At 46.4% G+C, this 14,611-nt stretch overlaps 1 protein-coding gene and 1 long non-coding RNA gene across 5 annotated transcripts; one reads left to right on the forward strand and one right to left on the reverse strand.

Annotated features, from left to right (window-relative positions):
• Positions 1 to 353: 353 nt before the first annotated feature.
• LOC309371634 lies at positions 354 to 1,620 on the forward strand. The gene is made up of 2 exons (XR_014169230.1): positions 354 to 402; positions 1,290 to 1,620. It is a non-coding gene; the product is annotated as an uncharacterized lncRNA (long non-coding RNA).
• Positions 1,421 to 13,876, reverse strand: LOC309371606 (alpha-1,6-mannosyl-glycoprotein 4-beta-N-acetylglucosaminyltransferase-like). Of its 4 annotated transcripts, XM_081914434.1 has the most exons (5): positions 13,740 to 13,836; positions 13,131 to 13,164; positions 11,910 to 12,089; positions 7,571 to 7,718; positions 1,421 to 3,216 (listed from the first exon to the last, which is right to left on the reverse strand). In XM_081914434.1, the coding sequence occupies exons 3-5, from the start codon at positions 12,009 to 12,011 to the stop codon at positions 2,072 to 2,074; spliced, it is 1,395 nt and encodes a 464-aa protein (XP_081770560.1). In that variant the 5' UTR covers positions 12,012 to 12,089; positions 13,131 to 13,164; positions 13,740 to 13,836; the 3' UTR covers positions 1,421 to 2,071. The 4 variants fall into 4 exon arrangements, with proteins under 4 accessions (XP_081770560.1, XP_081770558.1, XP_081770561.1 ...); XM_081914432.1 differs by lacking the exon at positions 13,131 to 13,164 and having other exon boundaries at positions 13,740 to 13,876; XM_081914435.1 differs by lacking the exons at positions 13,131 to 13,164; positions 13,740 to 13,836 and adding an exon at positions 13,636 to 13,712.
• Between the last annotated feature and the right edge of the window lie 735 nt (positions 13,877 to 14,611).

Consider the following 14,611-nt stretch of genomic DNA (forward strand, 5'->3'; position numbering starts at 1 on the left):
TAGAGGTAAAAACTTAACTATACAAAATACATTCTGGAAGTTTACGTTAATAATAAAATAATAGATCTTCTTCTGATTGCCCCTGGTAAAAACTTGGCAGTTTTTGCTGTCACCTGATTATCTTGATCTGCTAGGACACAGTAGCAATGGTTGAGCGATGTGGTATGGATAGTAGTAACCTCACTCCTAAAATCTTTATGAAGAGTGCAAGCTAGAAGCACATGAGCTACTGACTGAGCGTTTTCCCACTCACTGAGACAAGTGAGGTTACAGGGAACCAGGCAGAGGGCCTTCTTGGTAGTGACATCCACTCTGTGGAACGCCCTCCCATCAGATGTCAAAGAGATAAACAAAGATGTCAAAGAGATAAACAACTACATGACTTTCAGAAGACATCTGAAGGTAACAGTTACGGATAGGTAGCCGTGTTGGTCTGCCATAGTCAAAACAAAAAAAATTCCTTCTTGTAGCACCTTAAAGACCAACTAAGTTAGTTCTTGGTATGAGCTTTCGTGTGCATGCACACTTCTTCAGATACACTGAAACAGAAGTTTCCAGACCCTTCTATATAGTGAGAAGGTGGGGAGGGGTATTACTCAGAAGGGTGGTGGGAATGGGTGATTGGCAGATAGCTGTGATGATCCTGTTGACGACTCTTAATGACTGCAATAGGTCTTGCAAGAAAAAGCAAGGGGTGAGAAGGTGAAAAGTGGCTTTGAGATAAGAATCCAATGTCTTTGTTCAGGCCAGGTTTCAGGCCAGACCTTACGCCAAAGAATAAACGGACATAAATCGGACATCAGGAATCACAAAACAGAGAAACCAGTAGGAGAACACTTCAATCTCCCAGGACATTCTATACAAGATCTCAAAGTAGCTGTTTTACTACAAAGGAATTTCAGAAATAGACTGGAAAGAGAAGCTGCTGAATTGCAACTTATCACCAAACTTAAAACCATGGAGAAACCTGGCCTGAACAAAGACATTGGATTCTTATCTCATTATACATGACAAAGCCACTTTTCACCTTCTCACCCCTTGCTTTTTCTTGCAAGACCTATTGCAGTCATTAAGAGTCGTCAACAGGATCATCACAGCTATCTGCCAATCACCCATTCCCACCACCCTTCTGAGTAATACCCCTCCCCACCTTCTCACTATATAGAAGGGTCTGGAAACTTCTGTTTCAGTGTATCTGAAGAAGTGTGCATGCACACGAAAGCTCATACCAAGAACTAACTTAGTTGGTCTTTAAGGTGCTACAAGAAGGAATTTTTTTTGATCTGAAGGTAACATCTGTTTCAGGAAGTTTTTGATGCTTGATGTTTCATTATGTTTTTTATATTCTATTGGAAGCCACCCAGTGTGGCTGCAGCAACCCAGTCAGATGGGTGGGGTATAAGTAATAAATTATTATTATTGTCATCATAATCATCATCAGAGTTTGCATTCTTGGTCATAATAAGCTGCTATGGTAGTTACAAATCTTTGCATTCACCAATAATGTAGTATTTTCAGCTGCACCCAAAGAGTGATATTCTCTCCTTAAGTTCTCTGTGTCACCAGATTGGCCTAGCTTGTGCCCATCTTCATATTTATGATCCCATTGACATTCCCTTTTTTTAAAAAAGTGTGTAGCCGCACATAGAAATGTCAACATAACTGGAAGATGAAACAGAGAAACCACCTCACAGGACTTTTCTTTGCTTACTGCCACCTATAGCTACTCACCCTGGGAAGGAAGTGAGCTGTGATTTTGCAATCACATCTGTGCATCAGGGAGGCAAAAGAGTGGAGGAAGGACACTGTCCACCAGTTCTCTAGCTCTAGTACTGCCCATCATGTTGACTGCCACCTGAACATCTAAGTTCCTAAGGCAAAAAAGTCTCTGTTCCATCCTGTGTTCCAAATGCTTCTTAGCGCTTGGAGGCTAATCTCCCCTCTGTTGAATTACAGATTTGGTGTAGGATGTTTAATTACTGGCTTTGGCTAAATTAAACCCTCAACGGTCTACCACCCTTAGTATCACAAGATTGTCATGAGAGCGCTTGAACTAAAATTGTCATCCAATTCAGGGACCAGCCTTTGTCCAGATGCTTATGCTGCTTATGATCAGCCACTCACTCTGAGTCGTAGTCACTGTAATGCGCACACACTCAGGGGCAGAGGCAGTCCTGCCTTCCAGGCCTTGCTTGTCAAAGCTTCCATGCTCAAAGTGTCCAATTGGGGAGTAGCTAGTACAGCGCAAGCCACCCCGGCCCTTCTGGGTGCCCAACTCCACAGTCCCCGCCCGGAGATAGTCTCCTGGGCGCTGTTTGGAGCCTGTGAGGATCTGGATGCGGAAGATTTGGGTAGCTTGCTTAAAAACAATTGTGAATGAATTCCCAGCAGAGGGGTCCTTGCCCCAGAAGTAGTCTTCCATGTTGCTGTAAGCCTTGCTGGGAAGGTAATTCTCAAACGTCTTAATATCTGTAATCATATCTGCAGGAGGGTTGTCGGGGTGTGTGGAGAGGTCCTCTTCAAAGTCTTCATCTTTCAGCTTGTTTACTGTGCCCTGGAAGGAAGAGTAGTGGCCAATGTGCTGAAAGAGGGACGGCTTGAAACGGATCGCGTCCTTCTGGGTAAGAAGGAGGCGGAAATGCACGAAAAGCCAGTCGCAGGGCATCTCTTGGTAAAAGAGCAGAAGGAACTGAGCGAGACGGGGCAGGTCGCTGGAGTGGTAAAGCTTGCCAATGTAGCCAAGCTTGGAGAACTCCAGGGTAACCCAGGGGGAGCCTTCCCGAGATGCCACAGACTTTCTGATGGCCGTGGAGAAGGACTTGGAACAACGGACGTCATCCTCAATCATGAGAAAGTAGGTGGAGAGGTTGCCTGCAAAGTTCATGAGGTAGGCATAATCCACATTCTGCTTCGATCTGAATCGCACACGGTCTTCGGCATCGTTGAAATTCCGTTTCAGGCCTTCCAAGGGAGGGTAGTATTCAGAAGGCGCATGGATGACCAGCAGGCGGCCCAGCAGGACTTGCGGAGCAAACCTCTTGGCAATTTTCTCCAGTGCTTGAGAATTCCACTCCTGGTCTGGATCAGCTAAGTGGACCACCACCACCATCTCTCTCAGCTCTTCACGCGTTGATTGTTGAAAGATGGACTGCAGGGTTTCCAGAAGGTAGTTCTCTTGCTTCCGCTTGACAGAACACAGCCCCACAGTCAGAAACTCTGAAATCAGGAGCCAAAGGGGAGACACCTCATGAATGCAAGGCAGCAGATTATAACAGGCATATTGTTCCCAATCAATGGGAAAAGCAGTTCCTTGCATCTACACAAATCCGCAAGAACATCGCTAAATCAAAGTGGCTGGCAGTAAATTCAAGACAGACAAATGAAAGTGCTTTTTCACTGAAGTAGGCTTCTTTCAAAGCATGCATTTGTGAATCCAGGATTTTATTCTGGAAAAATCTCTAGCTAATGTCAGACCAACATTTAGCAAAACTGTTGTTTAGAGTTGCAGAATAGAAAAGGCTAAGTACAGTGTTGTTACTGTTTGATGCAGAGTTATTCAATTTCTGCTAAAATGTCATCTCAGGACATTTCTGACCATAATTTTTTGCTGAAGTTGACAAAACGGACTTGGAATATATGAAGAATTCAAGGTCAGCTTAGTATATTAAAAATAAACTCGACCATGGTTGCATGTCTGTGGGGATGATTTTTCCCACCCTGTTAGCTTTATGAGTTTGGATTTCAAACTCTGCTCACTCAACATGCGCCTGGATGAGGCCAACAAATGGCCATCTTTGTGTATGAAATGATCAGCCCAGATCAAAACCTTTGCGCTCTACATCTTCAACTGGCTTTTATGTAACTCGCCTGGAGCTAGATTCTTCTGTTAATTTCAGAATGTTCTGAAATCCTAAATTTCAAATTTAGATAGGTCCTGGCTAACATAGACAAGTTTGTTGCACAAGTCCTATTCACTAGTAGCAAGAAAGTGATAGTGTTTACTTTTAACCCATAAGATGGTTGTGTTGTACCAAAGGTGAACGGCTCTGGAAGCTATGCTAACATCATCTTGGCACTCACGATAGGCCTACAATTAATTGGTAGTTGCTATGGCTATGAGCTCATATATGTTTACACATGCCTGATTTGATATCCTAATTGGTTTGCTTTGATGGTACCCTTATCAGTGGGAACTGGGATGTTGGGCACAGAGCCCAGAAGAAGAACTACCTATCATGTTTTGAGTATTGGCTATCTGCAACGTGGTCAGGTGGCTGACACAGACTGCCCTGCTGTATAAATACTGTATATATCTTTGCTTGGGTGCAGACAAGCTGTCTCCTTGCTGTAGAGTCTGTCCCACAGAAGGCTTTGAGCCAGGGCAAGGGGAACAGGCAGGCTGCTTTGCTGTAAGCCCATACCTATCTTCAATAAAGCCTCAGAACTCTGGTGGTTAAGACTCTTCTTGGAACTCCTGCTTCTCACGAACCCCCATAGGCTTTCTTCCAGCTCGGAGCCTGCGGCTTGGGTTCACAACAACATTGTTGAGTGCCAATGGGATTTTAAAAATCAGAATGTTTTAGGAAACACGACAATTATAAGTTTTGAAACCAGGTTGCCTGGAAGATCTGGTCAATCTGAGCAAAAGTGAAAAGAATGTGATATATATGCTCCTTCGCTCTCTTAAAAAAAAAACCCTGTGAATTTTACCTGTGGTACAGCAGCACGAATGTTTCTGTACCTGTCCCAGCATCAAATCAGAAAACAAGAAAAATCACCCCCAAATGAAGTGACAGCAAAGCACAGGTGAGCATAAGGCTGAGAGGATGGTCCCGGCTTGTTCCGCTATCATTTCCATTTGCTGAGAAGGGAGGTGAGGGACCATCATGCGTCTATGCAGGGCATAGGTTGTCTTGAATGTGTGTGCACACAAAGAGGACATGGATAGCTCAGTTGGTTAGACCATGGTGCTGATAACGCCAAGGTTGCAGGTTCAATCCCTGTATGGACCAGCTGCATATTCCTGATTCTGTGCTATGCTATGCTATGCTATGATTCTGCTATGAAGGTGTTGTTGTTTGTGCCCATGCACACCTGACTACTTTTGGTGCATTGCTAGCCAGAGATCCTCTCACACCGAGGCAGTGGGAGAGGATATAGCTGCAGTGCCTCATACCCCTTTCCACTGCCTCTCCCTCCATTTCCTTCCCCACATCTGTGGTACTATAGGAACCCAGTGGCCTCCTGAGTACAGTGGAGAAGGAAGGCAAGTGAGCAAAAATATGTTTTTTGGATGGGAAGGAAGAATTTCCATTGTCTGAGCCACTATGCCTCTGAATACCAATTGCTGTGAATGGCAGGTGGGCAGAGTGCTGATACACCCATGTTCAATTTACAGGTTTCCCACAGGTCAGCCACTGTGAGAACAGGATGATGTTCTAGATGGGAACAGGCCTGATCCTGCAGGCTTGCCTTCCATTCTTATGAGATGCATCAACCACATCCTCACCTGTTGCCTTGGACATGCAGAAAATGAGCAAATGGACAGAAGGGGCAGTTGCCCCTTTCCTTCTTTCCCTGATAGCAAGCACAATAATTGACGAAAGCTATGGGACGCAGGTGGCGCTGTGGGTTAAAGCCTCAGCGCCTAGGACTTGCCGATCAAAAGGTCGGCGGTTCAAATCCCTGCGGCGGGGTGCGCTCCCGTTGCTCGGTCCCAGCGCCTGCCAACCTAGCAGTTCGAAAGCACCTCCAGGTGCAAGTAGATAAATAGGGACCGCTTACTAGCGGGAAGGTAAACGGCGTTTCCGTGTGCGGCTCTGGCTCGCCAGATGCAGCTTTGTCACACTGGCCACGTGACCCGGAAGTGTCTCCGGACAGCGCTGGCCCCTGGCCTCTTAAGTGAGATGGGCGCACAACCCCAGAGTCTGGCAAGACTGGCCCGTACGGGCAGGGGTACCTTTACCTTTACCTTTATGTGTTTCTGTACACTGTAAGCTTCCAGCTCTATTTCCCCACTGGATGGCAGTGTAAGGCCAGAAATGGACAGAAAACCCAACTTTTACCCATTCAGGTAAAGAAGGAAGCAGCCACAAGGGGCTCTCTTCTGTCTCAGATTTACAACCTTGATGGCAGAAAGTGAGGAGGAATTAAAGAATCTTTTACTGAGTGTGAAAGAGGAGAGCGCAAAATATAATCTGAAGCTCAACATCAAAAAAACAAAGATCATGGCCACTGGTCCCATCACCTCCCGGCAAATAGAAGGAGAAGAAATGGAGGCAGTGAGAGATTTTACTTTCTTGGGTTCCATGATCACTGCAGATGGTGACAGCAGTCACGAAATTAAAAGACGCCCATGACAAACCTAGACAGCATCTTAAAAAGCAGAGACAACACCTTGCTGACAAAGGTCCATATAGTTAAAGCTATGGTTTTCCCAGTATTGATGTATGGAAGTGAGAGCTGGACCATAAAGAAGGCTGATCGCTGGAGAATTGATGTTTTTGAATTATGGTGCTGGAGGAGACTCTTGAGAGTCCCATGGACTGCAAGAAGATCAAACCTATCGATTTTGAAGGAAATCAGCCCTGTGTGCTCACTGGAAGGACAGATCCTGAAGCTGAGGCTCCAATACTTTGGCCACCTCATGAGAAGAGAAGACTCCCTGGAAAAGACCCTGATGTTGGGAAAGATGGAGGGCACAAGGAGAAGGGGATGACAGAGGATGAGATGGTTGGACAGTGTCCTTGAAGCTACCAACATGAGTCTGACCAAACTGCAGGAGGCAGTGGAAGACAGAAGTGCCTGGTGTGCTCTGGTCCATGGGGTCACGAAGAGCTGGACACGACTAAACAACTAAACAGCAACAAAGGCAAACTAAGGCCCAATCCCCTTCTAAATCTGGCCTGCAGAAGGTCCGGGAATCAGCGTGTTCTTACATGAGTAGAATGTGTACTTTTATTTAAAATGCTTCTCTGGGTTATTTGTGGGGCATAGGAATTCGTTGCATCTCTGGGTTATTTGTGGCGCATAGGAATTCCAAAATATAGTCCGGCCCCCCACAAGGTCTGAGGGACAGTGGACCGGCTCCCTGCTGAAAAAGTTTGCTGACCACTGCCCTAGAATTAAAGGCAGAAACATGGTTCTACTGCAGAAGTCTGCGCTTAGCAAAAGATGAGATCCTATTAGTGAGCCCACAAAGGCATCCCACATTCCCAGTTCTCTCTGATCACATCCGCACCGTAAATTTAAAGCACTCTCATAGCACTTTAGCTGTCTTGACTTCCTCCAAAGACTCCTGGGAGCTGTAGTCTGTTAAGGGCACTGACCACAAAGGCCTGCAGTTCCCAGGATTCTTTGGGTGAGAGCCATTACTGTTAAAGTGGTACAAGAGTACATAAAATGCATGGTGCCAGTGTGACAGATCTGTGCGTGCACAGTCCCACATTCTCTTGCGACAGCCTGAAATGCAAATTTATTCTATGCAAACATGGACTTCAAAAATGGACCCATTGCCTGCTGTGCACCTCTGAAGTTTTGATCTGCCTTTTGGGAGGTGTGCCGTACTCACTTTTCTGGGGTGGGGGGATGCCAGCAAGATAGCGATAAGAGATGTTCAGGAAGTTGGTGGCATTCCCTAGCTTTTGGAGGCTACGTTGGTTCCAGTCAGTGTGCAATTGCTGTAGCCCCACATCCTGGGCCCACTGTCGTACTTCCCTCTGTGAAAAAACAGGACAACAACACTTAGAAGAAAGTATATGTTCCAGAGCACATCTGTGGGCCAACACAATGGGCTCCGCATCTCTAGATACGGGGACAACAAGCAAGGTAGGTTCTTGGCAACTCCCAAAGTTACCACCATCACTGCTCAAAATAGGGGGTAGCTGAGTGCCTATCAGTTTGGAAGCAGAAAGGGGATGGTTAACAACAACAACAACAACAATTTACAGTATTTATACCCTGCCCTTCTGGCTGGGCTTCTCCAACCACTCCTGGCGGCTTCCAACAAAATATTAAGCTTCCCTAAACAGGGCTACCTTCGGATATCTTCTAAAAGTCTGATTGTTGTTCTCTTTGACATCTGGTGGGAGGGCGTTCCACAGGGCAGGTACTCTGTCTGGTTCCCTGTCACTTGGCTTCTCACAGTGAGGGAACCGGCAGAAGGCCCTCGGCACTGGACCTCAGTGTCCAGGTAGAACGATGGGGGTGGAGACGCTCCTTCAGGTATACTGGACTGAGGCCATTTAGGACTTTAAAGGTCAGCACCAACACTTTGATTTGTGCTTGGATATGTACTGGGAGCCAATGTAGGTGTTTCAAGAAACGAGTTATATGGTCTCAGCAGCCGCACCCACTCACCAGCCTAGCTGCTGCATTCTGGATTAGTTGTAATTTCCGGGTCACCTTCAAAGGTAGCCCCACATAGAGCACATTGCAGTAGTTCAAGCGAGAGATAACCAGAGCATGCACCACTCTGGTGAGACAGTTTGTGGGCAGATAGGGTCTCAGCCTGCATACCAGATGGAGCTGGTAAACAGCTGCCCTGGACACAGAATTGACCTGCGCCTCCATGGACAGCTGTGAGTCAAAATGACTCCCAGGCTGTGCACCTGGTCCTTCAGGGGCACAGTTACCCCATTTAGGACCAGAGAGTCCTCCACACCTGCCCGCCTTCTTTCCCCCCCAAACAGTATTTCTATCTTGTCAGGATTCAACCTCAATCTGCTAGCTGCCATGCATCCTCCAACTGCCTCCAGGCACTCACACAGGATCTTCACCGCCTTCCCTGGTTCTGATTTGAAAGAGAGGTAGAGCTGGGTGTCCGCAGATGAAATAAGGTCTTCTTCGCCATCGTTATCACCAATTGGTAGGCTCGACATTGAGCTCTAACCCGTGTCTGGTCAGATTCAGAATGAGTTATCAGCCACTGGTGCTCTAGCTGTCTCAGTGATTGTTTCATTGCCCTCAGATTCATGCAAACCATGGGCTGTCCAGGCTCCATGCAATCGGAGAGGGCGCTTCGGAGCCAAACAGTCAATAGCCCTGGTTAACTCCACATTCCAGCGGCCACCAGGGAATCAGCTGAAAGGCCATCAGCATGGGATAAAACATCCCCTACCACTCTCGGGAAACCATTTGGATCCATTAAGTGGCGGGGGCAGACCATCCAAATCGGTCCCACCTCCCTGCAGAGAGGAAGAGTTGCATCAGGAAGTTGCACCAGGAAGTGATCTGGCCATGGCACTTCTTTAGTTTTGCTTTTACTTCATGTCAGATCACCAACATCCATAGAGGTGAACACCAGGTCTAAGGCATGTCCGCGGCTATGAGTTGGGCCATACAGTGGTGCCTTGCAAGACGAAAAGAATCCGTCCCGCGAGTCTCTTCGTCTTGCGGTTTTTTCGTCTTGCGAAGCAAGCCCATTAGCGGCTTAGCGGATTAGCGCTATTAGCGGCTTAGCGGGCTTAGCGGATCAGCTGATAAGCCGCTTAGCGGCTTAGCGGATCAGCTGTTAAGCGGCTTAGCGGATCAGCTGTTTAGCGGCTTAGCAGTTCAGCTGATAAGCGGCTTAGCGGCTTGGGAAAAAGAGGGGGGGAGGAAAACCCCCCCGCAGGAACTTGCAAGACATTTTCATCTTGCGAAGCAAGCCCATAGGAAATTCGTTTTGCGAAGCACCTCCAAAACGGAAAACCCTTTCGTCTAGCGAGTTTTCCGTCTTGCGAGGCATTCGTCTTGCGGGGCACCACTGTACTTATTCAGGGACAGCCCCATGGAGGCCATGCTTTCCACGAAGTCCCTAGCAGCCTCTTGTAAGGTCATGTCAGCGTGGATGTTAAAATCTCCTAGGACAACCAAACTAGGTATCTCCAGGAGAACACCCGCCATGACCTGAAGCAGCTCGGGCAGGGATCCTTGGTACAGCAGGGAGGTCGGTATACCAAAAGGAATCCTGTACTGCCCCTATTGCCCAGCCTCCAGAACATGCACTCAGAGAACTGGATCTTCCCAATAGGGCACCTGGTGCAAACTAATGACTTCCTAAAAATCACTGCAACCCCCCCCCCCCCCACAAGGCCTGGGTTGCTGTGCGTAAGAGAAACCTGATGGACAAGCAGCAGCTAGGACAGGCCCATCTGCTTCATCCAAGTCTCTGTTACACATGCCAGGTCAAGTCCTCCATCCACGATCAAGTCATGGATCACAATGGTTTTATGGATCATTGACCTGGCATTGCACAGCAGCACCTTCAGATTGTGTGGGTATCCCTTGCTGATTCCAGTAACCGTCCGGTCAAGACCAGACCTGGAGGCAGGGATAGTCCTCAAACAACGACTAAGCCTGCCTCCTCGATAATGACGTGGTCTGATCTTAGCGTAACTCCTCCTCCTACCCGTGATCACTGAGATCGGTTGTCCCAGTGCTCCCCCACCCCCGTGGAACCTGCCCCAGCCATTTTTTTGGCTGGGACCCACTCCCAGGCAGCCCTGACCCCTCCCCTTAAAATCAAATTAAAACCTATACAACAACAACCACAAAACAATAAAAACCAAAAACAGTAAAAGATACAAACACACCAAAATTAAACAAATTCCCACACCCGGCTAAACATCCATCCCACCCCCACCCCGAAGCCTCCTTGGAGCCTTATAAACTGTGGTGGTGAGTATGGGGCCAAGGTGGAAAATGGGCTTCATACTCAAGGGACTCCCAAGGTATGCAGAAAAAGTTTGTAGAATCATAGAATTGCAGAGAGAGACCTGCCTTAAATGTATGGTGTGTATGAAGCCAGCATAAACTCCTGTTGTTGTTGTCGTTTGTGTGTAAGCATACTTGCTTCCTAGCCACAGCTACAGGAAAACCCCGGGTTTCTCCATTATCTGTAATGAACAGCTGATTATGTGTGTCTATCAATGACATAAATCACCAAGGGAAGTCAAGACACATAATAAGGTTGGGTGTTAATTTTCAGAGAGGTAGGGAAGAAAATGGGTAGCAGAGGGAATGGTTTGTTCGAGCTGCTTGCAGCTGAGAAAGAATGCTGGAGGAGAGGTTGTTGGGTACAAGCCTTCCCTGCAATATGTTGTGGCATGTTTCAGGAGGGAGAAAAGAAGGAAATGACACCTTTTGCCTTTCCTAGTCTTTAGAGCCAGTCACACTCCACCCGCTGCTATTTAGCAATACAATGTGAAGTTTAGGGTTGGCAGCCTCCCCCTCCCCCACTGCCCGTCCGCTGCAACCTGAGTCCGAGGACTCTACATAACACAGGTGGATGTAGGAAGCTCTTCTACCTTTCAAAACCTCCCCCTGTCCCAAGAGGTCTAAGCAGCCCTGAACAAGAGTTTCTTAGGGGTGAGGATTCACCACAATGTATTTTTGTAGGAATCACTTGGAAGGATTATAATGAGGAATCAGAACCCAAGATATATATGGTGATTTGATGCCTGTCACGTTCAATCCATGTTCCTGCTATCAAGTGAGAGAATGGGTGCAAGACCAGTTTCTGAGGAAAAGAGGAAGAAGACCCTACATCTGATTTCAGGGTACCATTACAAAGGCTTAACATTTTCAATCCCATCAGTTATTATTAATTGTTTATCCCCAATGAAGCACCTTTTGGCTTTTCTGCCTCAGTAGCTGTGTCCACAGCTATCTTTGACCCCCTCTCCCCAATGAAGGACGTGTCACCAGTTATATGTAAGAATCTGGATCCCCACCCCCCTGCAAAAAAAGATGGAGGTGGGGGTGAGGAGTCAGGTCCCTATGTTCCCTGAAGAAATTTTGCAGAAATGTCTCGACAGAATCCCTGGCTTCTAGCCAAACAGCAGAACAACAGGATGGGAGTAGCAAGGCCTGTTGGGTATCAGTTTCCTTTTATTCTGCCCAGAACATGTGGTTTATGCTATACTCACCGTCTCAGAATCCTCTTGGGTCCAAGGAGACAGACTTACAAGGAGCAGGAACACAAGCAGGGAAATAGCTGCTGCAAGTGAACGCCTTAAGAAGAACCGCATGGCAACTGGAAGCCTGGATATGAGGGCTCCTTCCTAGAGGCTGGCAACTCCACAGGCCCTGGGTCCTCACGCTGTTACCTGGGGGGCGGTAATGAAGATCTGAGTAGAAAGGCTGAGATCTGTGTTCTTTTCTTTTCTTCTAATAAAAAGTAGTAGTAGTAGTAGTAATAATAATAATAATAATAATAATAATAATAATAATAATAAAAAAACAACCTTTACTGTCACTACACCACCTGTGTGCAGTGAAATTAAACAAGCCCCCCCATACACTCAGTGTTGTTCACGCTCTGTGTACTTGTCGGAAGTCAATTACACCACTATTTTTTTTCCCATTCAGCAGCCCAACAGCCCAAACTGTTCTTTAATCTCTTGGTGCGGCTGACTATACTTCTGTATCTCCTGCCCGAAGGTAGGACATTAAAGACGTGCTGGCCAGGGTGTGAGTCGTCTCTAAGAATTTTCCTCACTCTCCTGAGGCAGCGGTCCCCCACGATGTCATCTAGCGAACTCTGAGGACAGCCCATGATGCCATGTGCTGTATTCACCACCCTCCGTAGGGACTTCCCTGTCCGTGGCTGTCAAACCAGCATACCACATTATTATACAGTATGAAAGGACACTTTCTATTGTGGTCCAGTAGAAGGAGATCATCATTTTTTGTTTGACATTGTTCTTTTGCAAGACCCTGAAGAAATGGAGTCTCTGTTGGGCCTTCCTAACCACCTGGGTTGTATTGATTTTCCAAGTGAGGTCTTCACTAAGGTAAACTCCCAGGAATTTAAAGGAAGAGACTCTCTCCACACACACACACCCCTGATATACAACGGGCTAGTTCCTCTCTCTTCCTCCAAAAGTCCAACACCATCTCCTTTGTCTTGCTGATATTTAGGTGCAAGTTCTTCTCTAGGCACCATGTGGAGACTTTTTGAACCTGCTCCCTATACGCTGATTCATCTCCACCTGTAATTAGACCCATTATGGTGATATCATCTGCAAACTTAATAAATGCAGTGGATGGATCAGATAAAATGCAGATTTTCACATTGCCATATATAGTAACCCTGAAACAACGTAAGTTTAAGGTTCTTTTACCCAACTCTCTTTATAAATATCTACCTGAACTAGTATGTGGCTGACACTGGGAAGCCCCCTGTAAAGAAAATAAACAGAAGGGAATGAAAGCAAAATAGGTTAGACCACAAACGAAGTATATGGTAGAATATTTTCATTTATTTTATTTTTTCTATAAATTGATAATCTGCTCATTTATAAATATGTAACAAGACAGGGTACAAAATATCAAGATAATGTCAACAAAATACTAATAAAACAGCCATAAAACATCCAAAAATATCAATTAATTCTGATTGGCCTAATATCTGCACCTCACCTTTTAAAGTGATGCTAGAGAGGTTTAAGATTGTAACTCTACACCCCCTTTCAAGTCGGGAGGAAGTCCCACTGAATTCAACGACTCTGCTTCAAAGTAAAAAAAGCACAGGACTGGGCTGCACATCTGCCCACAATACTATTCCCTGTGCAGCCAACACTCACACAAGGCAAGCTCTCCTTTCTTTGATATGATCTCCCAGTCCAAAAGCAAAATCAGTGCTGCTCTTACCCAGCCACTTCCTGCTCAGTGCATTTGGCAATCAGCCGTTAGTGTTTCCATTTAGCACCAAAATGAGATGCAAACTAGCATAGCCCAAGCACTACTCAGCCTACCTTTTCACAGACCTTTGTCCCGTCCCAGCAGGGCAGAGTGCACCTCTCTATTTCTTCATCCAGTGGGTTCCTTTCATGGGTGTGGCTAAGCAGGTGGCTGGAAGTGACAGCAGCAAAAGAAGGAAACTGAAAGTCATGCTCCATTGAGAAGTGATGTATTGTGAAGGACCCCAGTCTTCAAAGTCTCCCAGATAGGTTGGCTATAGAGAAAGGCATCATCCTAGCCAAGGGAGGGACAAGTGCTTTCCAGCAAAGCACAAGATTCAGAATGGTCTTCCAAGAGCCGAGTGATGCAACCAGACTTCCACAACCATCCTTCCACTGGCAGCTGGCAAGGACCCAGGTATTTTCAAGATTCTCTCATCATTTGCTCTCTTCTCCACATCAGGTGGCTCTTTGCCCCAGTCTTAGGCAGATAATATGAGGGGAAATGCCTGCGGAGAAAGCAAATGTTTGTCTCAGAAACATTATACACCTATAGAGCTCTCTCCATATATTATTTATACTACGGAGTCAGCACAGCTAATGCTCTTTCCACTTAGCTTTTATTGCTTAACCACTTCCCAGCAGTTTCAGCAGAGACTATCCATGACAAATCAGTGAACAGATGTGTGGTCAGAAGCCTCCCCATTGGCCCAAGGCAGAGCCAGTCAATAAGGCCTTTGTTGTACATTGAAGAAAGGAAAGCAAATACAGAAAGAATTGGAGGAAGCAACTCTCGAGACACTGAAACCCAGAGCAGGATAAACATCTGCAGCCTGCACTTGTGTATTTAGAAGAACACGATCTTACGCATACCTACTCAGAAGAAGTAAGCCCCTCTGAATTGTGTGAGATTCTGGCCAATCCAGTTTATTGAGCACTCATTCTGA

Source organism: Podarcis melisellensis (genome assembly GCF_964234715.1).
Source record: "Podarcis melisellensis genome assembly, chromosome: 6".
NCBI lineage: Eukaryota > Metazoa > Chordata > Lepidosauria > Squamata > Lacertidae > Podarcis > Podarcis melisellensis.